General features: G+C 47.9%; 1 protein-coding gene across 7 annotated transcripts in view; it reads right to left on the bottom strand.

Moving 5' to 3' along the window:
• trpm3 (transient receptor potential cation channel, subfamily M, member 3) overlaps nt 1-20,000 on the bottom strand; it is a 101,815-nt gene that overhangs the window by 32,419 nt on the left and 49,396 nt on the right. For all 7 annotated transcript variants that reach the window (XM_081710603.1, XM_081710596.1, XM_081710577.1 and 4 more), the window contains 7 exons: nt 13,480-13,559; nt 12,315-12,516; nt 11,737-11,950; nt 11,366-11,490; nt 9,123-9,294; nt 2,390-2,564; nt 1,474-1,597 (listed from right to left, as the gene is read on the bottom strand). In XM_081710603.1, coding sequence (XP_081566729.1) covers nt 1,474-1,597; nt 2,390-2,564; nt 9,123-9,294; nt 11,366-11,490; nt 11,737-11,950; nt 12,315-12,516; nt 13,480-13,559 — 1,092 coding nt within the window. The remainder of the gene's footprint in view (nt 1-1,473; nt 1,598-2,389; nt 2,565-9,122; nt 9,295-11,365; nt 11,491-11,736; nt 11,951-12,314; nt 12,517-13,479; nt 13,560-20,000) is intronic.

Raw genomic sequence — 20,000 nt, 5'->3', positions numbered from 1 at the left:
TATAAGGCCTTTATGAACACTTTATGTGCGACACAGTCGACAGGCAAACCAACAGAAACACTGAAAATGGATTTGTTGAGGCTCATAAACACAACAGGCAAAATGATTGATAGGAAAAGAGAGAGAGAGAGAGAGAGAGAGAGAGAGAGAGAAGTGATACACAAAAAGATCACAACCACAGTAATTTAACCAATAATTTAATATCAGAACCAATCAAAATGACCTCAGAAGTTCTCTTGAAGTTCTAGGATAATCACAGACGCAGTAATGAGCATGCAAATCAGAGACGCAGTAATGAACATGCAAATCACAGGTGCAGTAATGAGCATGCAAATCACAGACAGTAATGAGCATGCATATCACAGGTGCAGTAATGAGCATGCAAATCACAGACAGTAATGAGCATGCATATCACAGACTTAAAAACTTAAGATGTCCAGTGACAATATAGACAATACAGGGACTGTTGCAATGTTTCTCTTATTTAACAGGCAACAGTTACACACATATGTGTGTGTGTGTGTGTGTGTGTGTGTGTGTGCGTACATGCGTGTGTGTGTTGGGGGGAATAATATAATGATAATGTAATGCGTGAAGTGTGACTCCTTCTGGAGATGACGTCAGACGTTCATACAGCTATAGGTTCTGCTGTATAAGAGGTCAGACGTGGCTGTGGAATTTGGAATTTGCAAGTGTGTTAAGTGGGGAGGAAGAGTTTATGTGAGAGTGTGTGTGTGTGTGTGTGGGAAGGAACGGCTAAGGGGAGGAGACATGACACAGGAGCCCACTAAAGTCTCCGTGCGTTGTTTATTGGGGGGGGGGAGTGCAGAGCTTGAAAGCGCGAAGACTTCACTTCATGAATCTGTCTGGAACCACAAGGAATCACCCAACTCATAGCACATTAACTCACGCGATGTGTCCTCCCTTGTTCTCAGGTTGTGAGATCTGACTGAGCTCGAAGGCCCCTGGGAAGTGTTGGTGTCTTAACTTGCTCTCTCTGCCGTGAGATTTCACCACAGCGCTGAAGCCTGAGAGTTGAAGCACCCGGTCCGCGGGCTCCAGAGATTTTGCATCTTATATCCAAATCTACAGCTCCGCGTGACTGAGCTGGAAGCCTGATCTTGAAGCAGATTAAAGGACTGGAAGTCCTCCAAGACTGTTGCATTGTTTTTCACTGGCAAGGGCATTATTATGCTTGTTCCTATTTTAATAATCAAAAACAATTCATATACTGGATAATTAAGTGAAATGTTAGCACAGGGGATGGAGACTGACCGCCACTGGGAATTCCCACTGGGCATTAAAGAAACTGAGTGCATATATGGGAAGTGTTTTTCCCATCAGCTGGATCACTGCCGTTCCATGGCCTGTTGTTTTGTAGTTCCCTCCACAAATACCTCCCAGTTCCTTCCACAAACACCCCCCCAAGTTTCCTCCATAAACACCTCCCGGTTCTCTCGGCGGCCCACTCACCAACTCCTTCTTCTTCATGCACTCCATGAGGATGATGAAGAGGTGCTGGGCCTGTGAGCGGCTGTACGTGAAGGTCTTCTGGATGGTGACCAGCAGCTGGTCACGCAAGGACTCGTTTATCAGCCTGGATGAGAGGAGGAGAGACAGAGAGAGAGAGAGAGAGAGAGAGAGAGAGAGAGAGGGGAGAGATGGAGAGAGAGAGAGAGAGAGAGAGAGACAGAGAGAGAGGGAGGGAGAGAGAAAGAGACAGAGAGAGGGGAGAGATGGAGAGAGAGGGAGAGAGAGAGAGAGAGACAGAGAGAGAGGGAGGGAGAGAGAAAGAGACAGAGAGAGGGGAGAGATGGAGAGAGAGAGAGACAGAGAGAGACACAGAGAGAGAGAGAGAGAGAGGTGCAATGAAGAATTACGAGAGGGTGAGTGAAAGAAAGAGGAATAATAAAGAAACAAATGAGAGAAAGAATCACAGATACACCAGGCTAAAAGAAGGAAGAATGAAAGAAAAGAAAAGAAGAAGAATATCAGCTGCCTGAAAACAGAATTTGTCTAACAAGCTGTGACGTGAAGCCATTCCAATATTCGCCAACAACAATCTGGCTCGGTTATTTCCTCACTTACATTTCCACCAACATCGCTGCATTTGGATATCCAAAAAGAGCACTGAGCTTACATACGAGCCAAACAACGCTTATAAAAAGTGAAGGTATTAGTGCGGACGGACTCCATTACCCAGAAACCCCCTCCCGAGCTCCGGCGTACCGACGACTTTGCAGAACGAGAGCGAACTGGGTCAAGATTTAGGCCAAAGTTTAGTTTGGCCTGATACTCCTTCCAAAGCCAGAGACTTGGGGACATGCGGTTCCCGCCGTGTGTTTTACGTTTGCTCGGCGGTTTGCGGGCTGTTCGGCCAGGTACGCACCCTCCCTCCTCGGAGTACTTGTGGCCGAAGGCCAGGATGTCGGAGGCGCGCCCGCTGCCATCGCACACCACCACGGGGACGGGCGGCGTGTCCCTCAGGTACTCCAGCACGATGGAGATGACGTTAGGACCGCCCTCCACGATCAGAGCCACCACGGGCACGCCCTGGCCGATCCCTGAGAGAGAAAGAGAGAGAGAGAGAGAGAGAAAGACTTAAAGGAAGACAAAAATAGCACAAAGAATGGAGAGAGAGCGAGAGAGAGAGAGAGGGGGAGAGAGAGAGAGAGAGAGAGAGAGAGAGCGAGAGAGAGAGAGAGAGAGAGAGAGACAGGCAGAAGCAAGCTGCCACACACTGTGAGGGTGAGGCATTGTCTGGCCGGTGGACATGTGGAGTTTTGTCAAGGTGAGCAGTCAGACGAAAACGATCCACGATATTCATCACAGCCGAGAAAGCAGTGTTGAACTGAAGTGTGTGCGAGCGACGCGGAAAGAGAGAGAGGAGAGAGCGAGAGAAGCAGAGACTCAAAACGAGAGGACGGTGAAAAAAAACCCCTCTTCTGATTGGTCGAGGAGCGGCCTTGCACCGAACCCACCGCCAGTGTCAAAGGGCGCCAGTCCAAACCCCTGCACCCTGTGTCGGGTGTCAGGATGCAGCTTCTCACCAGGCACCTGGGACAGCGGCCACTACGGCGCCCTCTAGTGCCCAGGCAGAGCTCATGCACTGTGCTTCCTTAATAGGGATGGATGGTTGATGTGGGTTAATTAACAGGTGCGTAAATAGGGAGGGTCATCGAAACTCAGCCAAGACTACTGGCATCTTATATTCTCTCTCTCTCTCACACACACACACACACACACACACACACACACTGTCTGTAATATATCGATTGCCACACTTTAGTATTGAGTACACTTTAGGATTAAGTGCAGTGCACTGTAGCCGGATCCAACTCCTGGCCCATGAATTATTCAGGACGAGGGTGCACCGGAGCGAAAGAGAAGGACTGTGATGGAGAGAGAGAGAGAGAAAGAATGGACAGATGGAGGATAGGTAGGAGGAGAGCGTGAGGGGACGTCAGAGCAGCAGAGGCAGGCAGATGGAAAGAGCCAGAAAGGTAGGTAGGACGGGTGAGAGAGAGAGAGAGAGCGAGAGAGAGACACCGGCGGAGAGAGGGAGAGACGGAGTGAAAGAGACGGAGGAGTGGGTAGCAGCTCCCAGAAGTTCCACGCGTGCAGTCACTGAGCCTAAACCAGTCACAGTTACATAAATCTGCGTTATATATATATAGATGGTGCTGGCTTCAGAGCCCAGTGCACACACCACTCACCTGGTGTGTGTGTGTGTGTGTGTGTGTGTGTGTGTGTGTGTGTGTGTGTGTGTTTGGAGGGGCACAACAAGGAGGTCAGTCACTTTCCCCCGTTTTTTTCATCCATCTTTTCATTCATCCCTCTCAGTTCGCTTTCTTTCTTTCGCTCCCGTGTTACCTCCCTGTAATATGAAAGTGTAGTAGTTAATAAGGCTACTGCTGACTGCGTGAAAGTTACTGCTGAGTGGTTTTTCGCTTTAGAACAAGCCTCGGTAGCAGAGGTGCGCCTCCTTAGACCCGCGAGCCGATCCTTACCCTCCAGCCTCCGGACCAACGACGGCTATTTGAATTTTTCTAAAAAAGGAGAAATCTGTAAATCTCGAGTTTCAAAGGGGCTCTCCGTCCCGCCCTGATCACCGCTCCGCCCCGGGGACCCTTGATGTGGAGGGGTGGAAGGGTGACAGTGATGTGCCAGTTTAGGCCCCCACCTTTTGTTCAGGGAGGATCTACTGCACCTCGCTACCACTGTAATACGCTTCTGTAAATGTACGATGATAGAGAGAGAGAGAGAGAGAGAGAGAGGGAGAAATGCATATTCATTTGTTCCAGCCACAATGATATCAGCTTTCCGGATGATGTCAGGCAAAGTTGGAGGGTGAGAAAGAGACAGAGAGAGAGAGAGCGAGAGAGCGAGAGCGAAAGAGAGATGATAACCGGGGATTCATTAAAAACAGATGTAATGCCACAAGCACTCGTGTTCAGTCACTTCCGAAGTAGCACTATCTCTGCCGGCCTGACAGACAAGAAGCTCGAGAAAGACTGAACACCACCATGTGTCCCTGCCACGTCCCTGAAAAATTACCACGGTAACTATAAGCCAATAAGCAGAGAGTAGCAGAAAGGACCACTTCCCAAGACCCTCTTTAAAACGAGAGCCCTCGCGCAAACCTTTTCCTTCTTAGGAGTTTCAGCGTCTATTCTTCTGGGCAATCACGCCTGGGTTATTCATACCACATACGACTGATTGGAACACCTGAGTCCAATTAGCTGCCAGTGGGGGAGACATGTGAGAGAAGCTTGCATTTATCTTTATGACTGCTCTGATCAAATCTCGCTTTCGGAGCAGTTCGACTCATTTCCGGAGATGCGTTTTTCTCACAACTTTTTGCACGGCCTTAAACGAAAAATAAAGTGAGTTTTGATGCTCACAGTGAAGAGAGAGAGAGAGAGAGAGAGAGAGAAAGGAGGACCCAGAGGCGGAGGGATGATCCCGACCGTATGGCCAGCCAGCATGGGGAGGTAGGATTAGACCAGTGTGCTATAGCCCACTGAGGAGGCGTTCAGAGGTGGGAGACGCTCCAGAGCTCCTGCTCCATGCGTGGTGGGCCCGTTATCAACCTCCATCCAGTGCTGTTCACCCCTCAGCCCATGGGACCTGGTGGTCGCAGACGGGTGGAGGCAGTGATGCGCCAGTTCACATCCCTCCATCTACCACCAGCGTTTGGTTAACTACCGCACCACTGATGTAAACACATGGGAGAGAGAGAGAGAGAGAGAGAGAGAGAGAGAGAGAGGGAGGGAGGGGGAGAGAGAGAGAGAGAGAGAGAGAGAGAGAGAGAGAGAGAGGGAGGGAGGGAGGGAGGGAGGGGGAGAGAGAGAGAGAGAGAGAGAGAGCACGAGAGAGAGAGGGAGGGGAGAGAGAGAGAGGGTGAGAGAGAGAGAGAGAGATGGGGAGAGATCTGGGATTCATTACAAATATATCTAATGCCACAAGCACTCATGTTCAGTCCATTATGAGGCAGCATTATATTGTCTGACCATTATTATTATAATACCGTGTGTGTGTGTGTGTGAGCGGGTGATGTGTGTCTGTGTGTGAATGGGCGGTGTGTGTGTGTGGGTGTATTTTCAACTCTTGTCCGTGAGTGTCTTTGAGTAATACCAAGGGCTGAGAGAAGAGCTGGAAAAGATGTGAAAGATGAAGACAACTGTTCTTCCCGTGGTAATCGGAGCACTAGGGGCTGTGACCCCCAGACTGGGAGTCTCCAGCGGATTGCGGGAACAACATCAGAGCTCTCTGTCTAGAAGGATGCAGTCCTGGGAACAGCTAAAATAGGCCAGGATTATACCGAAATGCTATGGACTGCCGAGGAGCTGTTCAAAGGCGCGCAGCGGCGTAAGGTGCAGAACCATGGCAGTGAAATTGTCACCTTACCCTCTCGGTTTTTAATCAGTATAGTTACAGCAGCCTCAAACTGTGTTAATTTAGCACTGCTGAACTTACCACCATGCAAATACGACGGGGAAAAAAGATCCGCATTCATTTGCATAATTAAGAAGCTGGATAATTAACAAACGGTGGACTACGCTGGGTTTGTCTATGCTGAACCACTCACAAGGCAGCAGGACTGCAGAGGTAGCACCGTAAACGGCACGTCCTCAGAACCATGGACAGCTCATATCTGGTTCAATAGCGCAACGTTTAGTGAAATCAAATGTTTCGGCCTCAGTTTAACCAAGCACGTCCTCAGCACCATGGACAGCTCATACCTGGTTTAACGTTTAATTCAGCCAACTGTTCGCTTAAGACCGCAACATACGCTCAAAGAAAGCACACATTAGGCAGGCTAAAGTAATTCTAAAGCCCAAAAAGCTAAAGTCCCAAAGCTAAAGCTAAACCCCTAGCTTATGTTTAACTGTTCTACAAATACTGTAGTCCTGGTGGCATCATTACTGTCACGCGTTCACGTCTTATTGTAGCCTGCTGTAACGATCCCAAAGCTGAGTGCTTTATGAACTTGGACAGTGACACGTGAAACGTCCTTCTACTCGGAGAAGACAAATCAAGAACCGTACTCCCGATTAGCGTAGGTGGCTTGACATCTTTGTAGTGCACTCATATGCATATCGTATCATATACATACATGTTTCACGACTGTGTTTATCTGTAATACCTATAGTTTCGAAATACACTAAATGGCTGCAATTTTGGCCTGTTTTCGTGAGCTGCCAAAGCGGCCAAACATTTCACTGCGGCGCGTGGTGCCCCAGCGGTAGGAGAACAGCAGCTAAGTGTATGTGAGGTTGGGGGATAGGGTCGCAGATCGACGGCTGATGGCTTGCCGAAATCTCGCACTATCTGGAACGATCCCATCGGGGGACCGCTGAACCCAACCAAACCGTCCTCGGCCGTGACACAAGCGCTACGCACGACCGTCGTCGGTGACATAAGAATTACGGAGTCCTTTGTTTATTTATTTATTTATTTTGTCTGGACTGCAAGATGATAACTGACGATGTATTTTAAGTTTCGACATGAGATTGCGCAGACACGCTAAGCTTAACACTCGAAACTATTTCCAGCAGTGTTATCAGAGTGAAGCGATCTTTGTTCCCATGTTCGACCGCAGGAAACGAGCGTTTTTTTTTTTTCCCCCGTCTCTCTTCCTTTTCCAGTCTTCTCTTCCCGAGAGGAATGACCGCTCCGACTGGGCTGCAGGTGGACGGGTGCCGCTGATGACGACTGGACGTCTCTTTGCCTTCCCAGCCTCCTCTATGTCCCCAGGCATAGGATGACAAAGGGAAGTCCACAGGTCACATGACCAGGGTGGGCGGGGCTTGGGGGAAGCGGGGGATGACGGGGGCGGAACGCTCAGAAAGTCAACCCGCTTCCGGTTGACCGCCCGCTGTGGGACGGCGGAAACGGACGTGTCCGAGCAGACGTCGCGCGCCGGCGGCGTGCCCGAGGCCGGCTGCTGCGAGCCGCGGGCGCAGGGGATTGTGGGTCGGTGGTGGTGGCGGGTGAAGATGGAGGTGAGAAATGTGTGGGCTGGGTGTTCAAAGTGTGAGAGGAGAAAATAATTTTCACATGGTGCTTAGATGTCTGGACACAGATGTCTTGACAAAAATACTTCAGGCAGATTCAGCCAAGCAATAGAGTCCTTTGTCTTGGGTATCTGGGCTGTGAAACATAACCATAATATTGTCGTTGGATATCTGAAGTACAATTAGGAACAGTGTGCCTGTAATTACTAAGCGTTAGTAAGGTAGTTACTATTTAGATCATTAGAAAAACTCAAACAGATCGAGACGATGCCAGAAGACGAAGTTTTGTTGTTATCGCCCATTAGAACCAGTGTGTGCACCCACATTATGGGCATGTGCAGTGCTGGTGTCCGGTGTGGTTTTTTTTCCGAGCCACGTATGTCTGGAGAGCAACACCATCACACCGTACTGGGGTCATACGGCGCCGCCCACCCGCCGTGAGCTCCTCCACACAGCTAGGGGGCGCTGAAACAGAGCTCCAGACTGAGCACATGTGGCGGGGGATGCCGGCTCCTTGCCGGCCCGAGTCGAAGCCCAGCGACAGGGTGGCTGCCAAGCCAGACCTGCTTGTGCGGACTTTAATCGGATTGGTGTTGCTTCTCACAGAAAAACAGCTTACGTTATTCAAACTAATAATAATATGTTGCATTTATATGGCACCTTTCTCGAGCTCAGTGATTCGTGACGAATCGAAAACAACTCAGAAACTTCGTATGCGGTCATCGCACACAATAACACGAATTGCACAGAATGGCTCCTTCACTGGAGACGCGAGGCGATGGTAAGTAGGTATACTGAAAGCAAAGAGTCTGAGAGAGATGATATAGAGACATGGTGAGAACATAGAGTCTGCATAGTGAGACACAAGGGTGCGAGGACACTAAGAGATTAGCTCTGAGCTGTGATTTGAAAGAGGAAACAGAAGATATCTCACAGAGACCATGTGGGAGACAGTTCCAAAGCTTGGGACTTTTAAATCACTGTCTATAATTTGAAACAATCATTAATGATGATTTCTCTACATGACCTATGGAATCAGTTGCATAGCAACAATATAGCAAGCATGTGTATAGTGTATGTGGTCGTCAGCAAGCATATCTATAACCTTGTCAATAGCCTTAATCAATAGCCTAGTTGTTTATGTCTAAACCACACTTATCAATGTATAAATATAGCTCTCTTCCCACTGGAGAGGAAATCGTTTTGTGGCCTGTATCAGTGGTTCTGGTATAATTAACACTGCGAGAGATCTGAGGTCAGATTTGCAGTTTCTGTCACTATGGCTTAAATGAAGACCTTGGTCTGTGGAAGCTTTCCCCAGATCAGCCTAAAATGGAAACGTCTGTGCTGAGCACAATTAAGCCTTTGATCCCCAGGGCAAGTAAAGCGCTCTGTCCGGCGTCTGATCTACAAAGAGCACTGTCAGAAAGAGTCCCTGCCTTTAAATATTTAAACTTACATCTGTAAAAGGTTCTTATATCAGCAAGAACTGGAAGGTCAAAATCAAGCCAAAAGTGGCCTCGGCCCACCCACAAACCACGCCCCCTGCATTGACCATGCCCCAAAAGCCGCACCCAACTCCTCAGTGGCGGGCGGACTCACGTGTGTTGATCTTCTGCAGGGAGATGTGCTTCTCAAGCTGCCGACGGAGCTTCACCTCGGCTCCGTACTTGCCCGTGGTGCCGTTGTCGGCCAGGATGAAGTGGGAATGCAGGCTATTGAGGACAGTGAGCTTACTCAGCGGGTTTGACATGGTCTGGTATGGGCGGACCACCTGCCAATGACAGCAGACAGAGCAAGGGGGTTAGCCTATTAGCGCTGGTTAAAAGGTGCTGTCTGATAGCTTATGGACACTGTTTAAAGGTGCTGTCTGATGGGTTATGGACAGTGTTTAAAGATGCTGTCTGATGGGTTATGGACAGTGTTTAAAGATGCTGTCTGATGGGTTGTGGTGCTGGTTTAAGAATTAATTTGTGATGTTATTATTGCAATATCACCTATGAAACGTAAGAGAGTCTGCATTGTATGTCACTTTGGATAAAAGTGTCAGCTAAATGCCATAAATGTAAAAATGTAAAATGTTTCCATGAAGACAGTCTCTCTCGCTCTCTTTCTGCACAGTAATGCCTCGATGCTATTAGCTAAGGATTGTGGTTCACAAAAAATAAAGCCATTATTGACTGTCTTTCTCTGGATTACTGGATAACAGGATTACTTGGTGACTAATTTAACAGACTGACATAATCAGCATCAGATTTGTCACGCGAGTGTCAGCAGCAGAACATCCGAAACAACCTCAAACCTATGGAGGAACCGCTGAATTTCTGTGGCCTTCTGTATCTTACTGCAGAGAAAAAGGCCATCTTGCAAGTTAACCTGCTGCAGAGAAATAGTGCACGGTGTACACCGCAATTGTAGGTTTCACCAACAGCCAGCAAACAACGTTAAACATGAAGGTGTTTGGATGCCACTCATCTAAAGACCCTTAACACTGCATACAGAAGATGAAAATAGTGACGACTGAGTTTTTCCCCTTGCAGAGAAATCATTGAAAAGTAAAAGGAGGCCTGGTTTTTCACATTACATAGCAAAAGTCATAAGCAATTTTTTTTTTCTTTTCACCCCAGGCAAGGCAGACAAGCCTAGATAAACAATAATTACATTCCTACTCATCATCGTTAACCTTGTCATATACAGCCCACATTACAAGACACCAGGTTAGAATGAGAATCTCAACTAACCTGAACAAAACCACCAGCCACCATGAAATAATCACAGATGCTATCCAACTGTGTAATGACTTACATAAATGTGTGATTTAGTTATTGTATTCATAGCTGCCTCCACTTTGTGTGTACCACTAACTTGGTGAGATACCTAGATCAACTGCACAGGTGTGCCGAGTCTCCTCACGCATGCTGGATTTCAGCCAGTCCGTCACTGAGTGAAAATGCCTCTTCTAGGCCGACTAAAACAACGGTTCAAAGTTGCATACCAGCATAACGGACTACAGATGCAGCCTATGTGCACACCGTAAATGTTAAGGTCACTACACACGCACACACACGAGCACATGCACACATATGCATGCAGACCCACGCACACACACATACATGAACACATGCACACATAAACGTGCGCGCGCACACACACTTGCATGCCGACACGCAAACCCACACATATGCACCCACACACACACACAAACACACACACAGATGCGTGGACACACACACAGGTAAAAGGTGCGCTATGTGTAAAATTGCATATATCTCTCATGGGTGTCATACATTCACACAGCTTTTATGATTTGCCCCCACAAAAAATAGATAGCAGCCTCCTGTCCGCAACGCCAGACTGTGCTGGATGCTTTAACTCATGAAAAATACAGAGACACACACACTGTGTCAGAAGTCCCTTCCTTTGAGTATCCAGCATTACCTCATAACTAGAGAGAGAGAGAGAGAGAGAGAGAGAGAGAGAGAGAGAGAGAGAGCTAGCAGTTACATGTGGGTCTTGATAAATAAGACATAACTCAAGCAGGGTGTGTGTTCCTGCTGCGACTCTGTAAGTTAGCTGACGCATCACATTAAATTATTCAGGCAATTTTTGCATCGTGCTTGGAGCATGTTGAGAATACATTATCTAAATCTGCTGCTAAACACTAGGCTAGAGATGTACTTATCATAAACGCTATAGGCCCTTCTCTAGATGACAAAAAAGGTGTAATTTCCCCAATATTTAGCATAAAATTCAAATGGCGTTTCTAGCCACTTTGTGTAGTGCCGCTATCTAGATGTGGGGTCTACATCGTGTGTGTAGGTGTGTGATTTATGCGCGTGACTTACGTCTTTGCCCACGAGGTCCTCCTGGTTCTCCACTATACCCCAGGGGGCGATACCGATGGTGCAGATCTTGCCCCTGGATTTCGAGGCGTGATCTTTCAGTGCATCTCCCACGTGTCGGATGACCCCTGCGGGAGAGACGAACGGGTCCTGACGGCTGGCGGGCGACGGTCATGACACGACGGAAAGATGTTCGCTTTTCACGACGGACTCGTTTGTTATTCCGCTCAAAGCCCCTCCCACCCGACTAGCGGGCTTAATTCTACAATGTGTAGACTAAGGAGAGAGTGAATTCAAATTCCTAGCCACTAATAATGTGATCTCTCGTGGCGTCCATCGACGCCCGCCGGCCCCGCCTCCCACGGCGGACGCACCCGTGTTGACGCCTCCCGTGAAGATCCAGGCGCCGGTCGTCATGGCAGCCTTGATGAGCCCCTTCCCGAACACCTGCTTGAGCTTGGGCTGCAGCTCGAAGTTCTGCAGGCCACCGTGCACGGAGATGAGCAGCTTGGGAAGCTCCAGCTGCCACTCCTTGGTCATCAGGTGCAGCAACAGATCCGGCTTCGTGTCGTACGACACGCGTACGTACTGACACAGCCACAGGCAGTGATGTGAGGGCAGAGAGGCATGGCAGGTGTTTATGTATTATATATAAATATATATATTAAAAAAGAGCCATTGACCTAAGTGAACATAAGTGCCAAAACACAGATGTTTCGTCTGACATCAACTTATGGGTGATTTAAATGCCAATACATGTATTAATTTATTTAAATACAAATGCATTTATTATTGCAACCAAATTTTTTTTCCTTTATTTCCCAAATGTAATACATTTTTATTTCTGATTGTCAGCAAAATGCATTAGACAGACCAACGAACATGCATTACACGAAGGAACAAACCGACCATTCGGTCTGTTGCTGTGAAACTAGTTGGAGAACACAGTTACCATCGCTTTGTTGGAGTGGCCCCCGCCCTGGAACTCGATGGTCCCGAAGGCGTCAGTGGGGCTCAGCTGCGTGTGCTTGCTGATGGACCATTTCTCAGACAATCCGTCACTCTTCGTCACGCGCTCCGTCTTGTCATTCTGGTTGGACGAGATGCTGGGGGGCAGGCCCACGTGCTGGCCAATGAGACGCCCGCAACAGCACCTGTCAAGGAGAAAGATACATGGAGAGAAGATGATGTTTACAAATTGGAATAAGTGCTTTTTTTTCTGAAGGTGGGATCAATGCGATTCTACACTCGAGGTCAGTTAAAAAGAGAAACTCGATTTATCAGGTTAACCGATTGAAACATCTACTCTAATTTTACCTTTGAATGTCGTTTATGAGTTGGGTTTCTGCTGACTGTCTGGAATGAAGACTGAATCGAATGAGTCGACCGTGCAATAAGGTGTAGCTGATGCATCCATGTGGAACACTATGTAATCCTGGTCACCTGAACCTTGATCAAATTTGTTCATAACAGGCTTAAATGGAATAGCTTCAAAAACCTTTCCTTCTGGACAGAAGCCAGTTTTACACTAGCGGCATACATGAAGATCAACTTAGCTTTTCTTTTAAAGAGTTTCAAACTCATGCTTGTATTATATTTCTTGTATTGTAACGCTTCACGGTGAGTGGTCGCAAACAGGAAATTATCGGAAAATTCCATAATAATACAGAGAGAATGAAATGTAGCTGAAGTTTCATGCTCAATTCATTCTACAGACAGCAAGTCAAATTTTGGAATTACAACAGCAGTTTAATTTGTGGTGTTTAATACCACGCTCTCTGTTAGCAAACTCTGTAGCCGTAGTTGGTTAATGGCATTGATTAATGCCTGGCTGGGTGTTTAAATGGCAGTTTGATATGACAAGAAAGCGTTTAAGACGCAAGGAGAAACTTCTGCGTATCCACTAGAACCTGACCTGAAACCATCTCTGGCCGTCATCTCCACCGGCGCAGAGTCCGCCTCCAGATTCAACCGGCCAATCAAATCTCACAAACAGAAAATTCCCCCATCATTTGAGGCCTGAGTTTTTGAGGACTCTCCCTCGTTAGGAAAAAGCAACGGATTAATTCCGTCCGCGGCGGTAGGTTTTAACGTCTCTAGGGCGTGATGGACGTTACCTGTGGGGGTCTTTGGCGCTGACGATGATGTGGACACATTCTCGCTTGCTGAACGCTCTCTCGATCCACGACTTCTGCGCCTGAGGAGAGACGGGAAGTTGGGTGCGGGAAGGCTAAGGGCCGAGAGGCCGAAGACTTCCGTCCAATCGGATCGCCTAGTTGGAGAACCGCCGTTAAATCCGCCAATGAGCTCTGCTGCTGCGCCTGATTGGCGTGTGTGTTACCTAGCTCGCAGTCTTGCGATTGATAAATTCGCTGTCGTGGGTTTTGCTCTCAAAGGCTATGCATACTTGGGGATTAAACGGCTTTGTTGCGGAGAAAGCGGTGAAAATCCTGCATGAAAGTTTTACTCTCACGCTCCCGATACCGTAATGATGGATTCCAGAGAAGCCACAGAAACAGAACAACCAGTGCCTCTGTACCCAGTGAACGGTATACGCTTAAAATCAAGCACTGGAATAAAAATGTAGGTGTTTAAATGAGACACAGTTATGCTTGGCAAAATTCTCTCTTAGCGTCTCTAAACCTTTTCCACCACGCGTTATTAAACCGAACACATGCACTTATATCTTTCCTGGAGCTTCTGTAATACTTCTGTCATATGTTGGGGGGAAATCTAGAATAGCAAGCTCCCCCGACATTATTAAACACTTGCTGTTTTAATGTCGCTGTTATTAATTTCTGCAGTTAGTGATTCATGGATCGCTAACTCTCAAAACTGAATCGCACCACTTAAACCTATGAATAGTGCCATATGTACTAAGTGTATAACCTGGATAATAGAAAATCCAGGATTAATGTGTCATCTTTTACATGTTTCTGGAGTTGATGTTTAAGATTAGAGGAAAACCAGTGCCGAGGATATTTGTGTAATTGTGTAAAGAAGTGTAGGACATTCTGACATTCTGAGCGTTGCGGTCATATCAAATAGATACTCCCACATCTTAATAATGTCCCAAAATGGGATATGGTTTGGGACTTGAGGACAAACACAAGTCTGTTGTTTGTGAGAATAACATAGACATCAAATTAAAAGAGTTCCATAGCCAAAGAAGACCTTAATTTACTCATTAGCACAAAGTATATTTTTTACACTTTCAACACAAAACTTCAAAAACCAGCACAACCTGCAAACACAAACAAACACTTCAAAACTCCCAAAATACAAAAACCAGCAGAACCAAAAACCAGCACAACCTGTGAACACACCTTGAATCTCCCAAACCAGCGCAACCTGTGAACACACCCCAAATCCAACAAACCATCAAGCTGCAAACACATCACACACATTTCAAAAACCAACCTGACCTGTGTGGCCTGAGCTTCAAAATCCAAAAGCCAACATGCCGCAGAAAATACAGAAACACTCACGACCTGTGAAGGCACCTCCACTCCCGGTACATGGATCCCACGTGGCTTGCCCTGCCCCTCTGCGTTCCCACAGCAACCCGTTCTCAAAAAAAAGCACCCTTCCTGGGGTAAGTGTGCGAGCCTGGGGCCAGGCTTTTAAAGGCAAACCCCCATGTGATGAGTCGGCAAATGAGAGGCATGCAGTTGAGGGGCTTCACACTATCTTGAGCAGACATAAAGAGCGGACATGATAGTTCATGACAGGACAGGCAAGAGAAACAGTGGATGTCGTTACGTGCCGTGAGACAGGCGTCACGGTCAAACGGAGACAACAAGAAGCTCCAGCGCCGTCAGCTCTAATCAGCGGTCAGAGGGAACCGTGGTGAGAGAAGTAGAACACTCCAAAACGGAGAGAGAGAGAGTGAGAGAGAAACAGAAAGAAAGACAAAGACAGACTTCTAAAAGTTTTTACAGCAAGGTACCTGTGAGTTTTGCGTTGGCGGGTTGAAAACCAGATTTAACACTCATTATTTTCTGTCCTTGTTGTTAGAATGAGAAAGTTAAGAAGAAAGGGCAGCAATATTAACTGCAAAACAGCTTTATAACAGACATAACTGACCATAACATATGACTCGGGGACAGCCCAGAAGCACTCACTATGTTATGGGCAAAAATCTTCCTCTTCCTCTCTCTCTCTCTCTCTCTCTCTCTCTCTCTCTCTCTCTTTCTCTCTCTCACAAGCCTTGTTTATGAGCATTGGCATGGTCTCTCAGATAGTGGACAACCTCCAAAAGAGTACGCTATAATTAAGCTTTGTTGCCAGGTTGACCTGCCAAGGAAGGCCGAACAGATTTGCTCCTTTCAGGAGACGTCTCCATGCCATCGGATGTATCTCTGCAGGTGACGGTGTGGTCTGTAACACAGGAGAGTAACTAGCAGGGTAACCTGAGGGTAACTAACAGGGTAACTAGAGGGTAACTAGCAGAGTAACTTCTGTCCCAATATGACATGATGGTACATTTTCTCAAGAGACCATGCAAACAGACTGTTGGCATCAAGTGGAGAAGTCTTCCAGATCCAGGTAGTGATCCAGCGTCTCACCAGGAGTTTTTTTTTTCATTGCTCTCTTTACACATCTCTCAGTCCTTATCCAAGGTCTGTAGGAGTCCCGATATCATCTCACTCTCACCTGTTAAAAGTTCACCTCAGGACCAAGTAGAATGAAAAAGACCCAGTAGCTGTATGGATTGTGGCTGTGCATGAAGAAGCCCTAGGTGTGGTGTAAGTTTGAACCTAGGTGTGGTGTGCTTTGTTGGGGTGGAGCCATGCTCTGTTGGGTCTGGAGCCATGCTCTGTTGGGTCTGGAGCCATGCTCTGTTGGGGTGGAGCCATGCTCTGTTGGGTCTGGAGCCATGCTCTGTTGGGGTGGAGCCATGCTCTGTTGGGTCTGGAGCCATGCTCTGTTGGGTCTGGCCCGCTCTGTTGGGTCTGGCCCGCTCTGTTGGGTCTGGAGCCATGTTCTGTTGGGTCTGGCCCGCTCTGTTGGGTCTGGCCCGCTCTGTTGGGTCTGGCCCGCTCTGTTGGGTCGTCAGCTCTGAGGTCAGGCATGCATGCTCATGTCCTCCTGCTCACATTCAAGAGCTTCACCAAGCAGTGCTGGGATTACACAGCTAATCCGCACAGCCCCATGGCTAAGGAGAGTGCAGATGGGACATTCCCATTACACACACATGCTCACACACAATTTATTAAGACCCCTTCCATTTTAACATAAATTGACTGGAAAAATCTTTCCAGGCTTTCCCCTCATCAAAGCAACACTGAATTAAGTCTCAGTCCTAGTGGGAGGTCTCAGAAACTCCCAGAAATTGATCAGAAACTCACAAACCCTCAGAGGCCACTCCCTCACAGGTCACTGCCACATAGGCCACTCCCACACAGGCCACCCAGAATGACTGCAATCTGCTTTAAACTGCACTGAAGCATCGTCACTATTAGCAACGGCCATCATCCTCCACTTCTGACACTGACATTGTAATTATCATTACTACACAGACACACACACACACACACACACACACACACACACACACACACACACACACACACACACACACACAGACAGACAGACTGCTGATATACCACCTGTGCGTAGAAATTTCGGCTTCACCCTAGTTACAGGACTAAAGGTGTTGCTGTAACTTCTTGTTTCCACTGATCTAAGGCCAGTTTTGTCTGTTCTCTTGCAACGACTATGCGAGTTAACATTACCATCTCACGAGGTAAAGCTTGTCCTGTATCAGTCTAACAGTCAAGCGTGCTGGCAAACATCTGAATCTCTCCCAACCATCTAAAGTCAACGAGGGACTCATTTAATTGCCAGCCGGGGCCGGGCTGTTTTTAGTGACCATGCTGTCACCTCGTTTCTGCACATGGTTTCATCTCCTGTCGTTAATTAGCCCAATTAGTGATGCGCCATCTGCAATTTTAGTGAAATTAGTTCTTCCCCAGACGCCGACGCAGTACGTCGGAGCGCGGCCCGGACGTGGGCGTGGAGCGTTGCTTGCGGGCGGGGTGCTCCTATCCCTGACCTCTCGGGCAGCGGTGTTTTACCTCTCTGACCCACAACTCGCGACGCGCGACAGATGAAAGGCCGTATGGCAGCATTCCCATTTCTCCCTCGTCCTCTCTCTCTGTTTCTTTCACCCGCTCTTTCTCCCTCTGTTGTTAACGCAGCCGTATGCTGGCAGTTCCGTGTCAGTATACCACCAATCTCACCGAGCTATGAGCTCCGGCATTCCTGCGGGATTTCATTTAACACAGATTACAATTCCCCCTCCCAGCCCGCTAATTAAAACACGCCTTGATTTCTTAAAGACTTCTTTGGGGGAGGGGGGTAGTTTGCTTCAGCAGACGTTAATGGCGGTCGTTCGGTCGACCTGCTTGACGCCGTGAGAGAGCTGCTCAGCTGCGGCAAAGCGAGAGACCCCCTCCATCACCCCTGCGTGGACGTCGGCGTTCCCGCAGTGCGATCCGCACTGCGATCCGCACTGCAGTCGTTGCAGACGTTCTCGCTTTGCAGTAAGCTCCACAAGCAAACTCCCTGTCATGCTAGCCTACTTTTTATACAGCTGCCAGGCCACTTTTTAATCTTTAAGTGGCTTTAAAACTTCAACGGCAGATTTTTCTTTTGTTGTTGTTGTGGATGGTGAGGGTGCAGGGCTACATTACTGAAACTCGCAGTATGTTCCCGTTATGGATCGCAGCAGGGCGCCGAACCACCAAAGGCGGACTAGGCGTTCTCGGGGGAGGGGTTTAGCCTCCACAAATTATTTGTAGGGGGTATCTGAAGTCATCCACTCTGAGGTAAGATTCAGATTTTATTTAGTTTCTGTAGCTATAAATCTGAGACATAAAATATAGAATCTATTTGGATCTATGAGCTGATGAGGCATGAGGCATAGCAACACTTAACTGGTCAAAAGATTTACCCAAAGTGCCTCACAGCAGTAAAGGGAAGCCTGTGTTATCTGAAAATAAACATAATTTCTACACACGTCAATTTTATAAACAAGAAAGTTCTTAATGCACAGAGCCCACACTTAAAAGAGGTACAACCAACTGTCATAAATAACGTAGAGGTCAGACATGGATAGCACAAGAAAAGGATTAACTACAGCTGTGATGACCTTTCCCAGACAATCTGGGCTTTGTGTGCCAGTACACTTGGTAAAAAAATAAATTAAAAAAAAACTGGCTGTCAAATATCGTTAATACCTCTCCAACTCTCCCAATCACAGTTTGGCACAAGATCGATGCAGGTCAGGAAAAGACACAACAGGACAAGGCAAAAAAACAAAAAAACAGGAAAGGACCAAAGCCAAAACCAAAACAAAGCCTCCGCCACGGCAGTTCACAGTTACTTCGTTTCCGCAAAAACACATCCGGGTTTGGCTAACGGAGAGGAGGCTAATGGGACCAGATGGACGAGATCAACGGAGTCTCCCGCAGGTTCGGAATATGTCGCGCGAGGTGGGCACACGAACACACATTCACCATGCACACGCGTTCCAGCGACACCCTCGCGTCAGCTTGAATCCAGTCGCACGGAACAGCGCACACTCCCTGCTTCCCTTATGCCGAGTGTGTTGCGCTTAGTTGCAACAACCCCAAGGACCTCCACTCACGCGGAGTCACTTGGACACTTTAACCCGACTCCGAGACACACGCTGCCGAAGCGGAGAGACACAGACCGCGGCGGACAGGCACGGGTCCGTCAGCGTGCGAAATCCGTCAGAGACGCTCGGCCCCCGTCAATCAGTGGCGGACCCCTGACCGCGGGGCTGCCGACGTGCCAGCGTTCGGCCGGCGGGGCGTTCTCCGCACAGCAGGGATGCTGGCACGGTTGGTTGGTGCTGTGAGCCTGGTTGGTGCTGTCGGGCTAGTACAATCTTATCAGGCACAGCAGTGGTGCTGGGGTGGGTCGTGACACAGCCGGGCCGAGAGCCGTCTGCTGCCCAAAGAGTGTCTGTCCAACCGAGGGCCCTCCGTCAGGTGTCGAGTAGAGCAGATGTGTCCATCAACAGATAACGTAACTGCAGTGATCGCACCCCTTCATTATGAGCTCATCGTCTAAACTTTTACTGGAAAAACATACACGTTCAGGCAAGTCTGCACATCACACAGATATTCATGCACATCAATGTCTGGTTAACCACAAATACCATGTTGAACACACACACACACACACACACACACACACACACACACACACATACATACATCTGTTTTCACATACATATGCCCGTTAGTGTGTGTTTGTGTGTGTGTGTGTGTTTCTAATTATGTGGAAATATGCCCTTTGCAGACATTGCATTGTACTGAGTGACACACAGACAGGTACATGCATGCCAAGCCTAGATATCAAGTCAATCACAAATAACATGTTAAACACACACACACACACACAGTATGTGAGTATGCTGATGGACGTTTCATGCAATTATCACGAGTGTGCGTGTATATGTACATGTGTGCAACTAACTGCGTCTTTTGCACTTCGACACGGAAGTCACACTTGGAAGTATTACGTGCTTCCATGCCAAACCAGACGTTGCCAGGGATTGCAGTTTTTCCAGCTGGCCAGCAAAAGAGCATTGCCCCAAGTTGCA

The sequence above is a fragment of the Electrophorus electricus genome, chromosome 1 (genome assembly GCF_041902795.1).
Source record: "Electrophorus electricus isolate QZ-2024a chromosome 1, ASM4190279v1, whole genome shotgun sequence".
NCBI lineage: Eukaryota > Metazoa > Chordata > Actinopteri > Gymnotiformes > Gymnotidae > Electrophorus > Electrophorus electricus.
The sequence above is the reverse complement of the archived record's forward strand: the minus strand, read 5'-3'. Positions and strand labels throughout refer to the sequence as shown.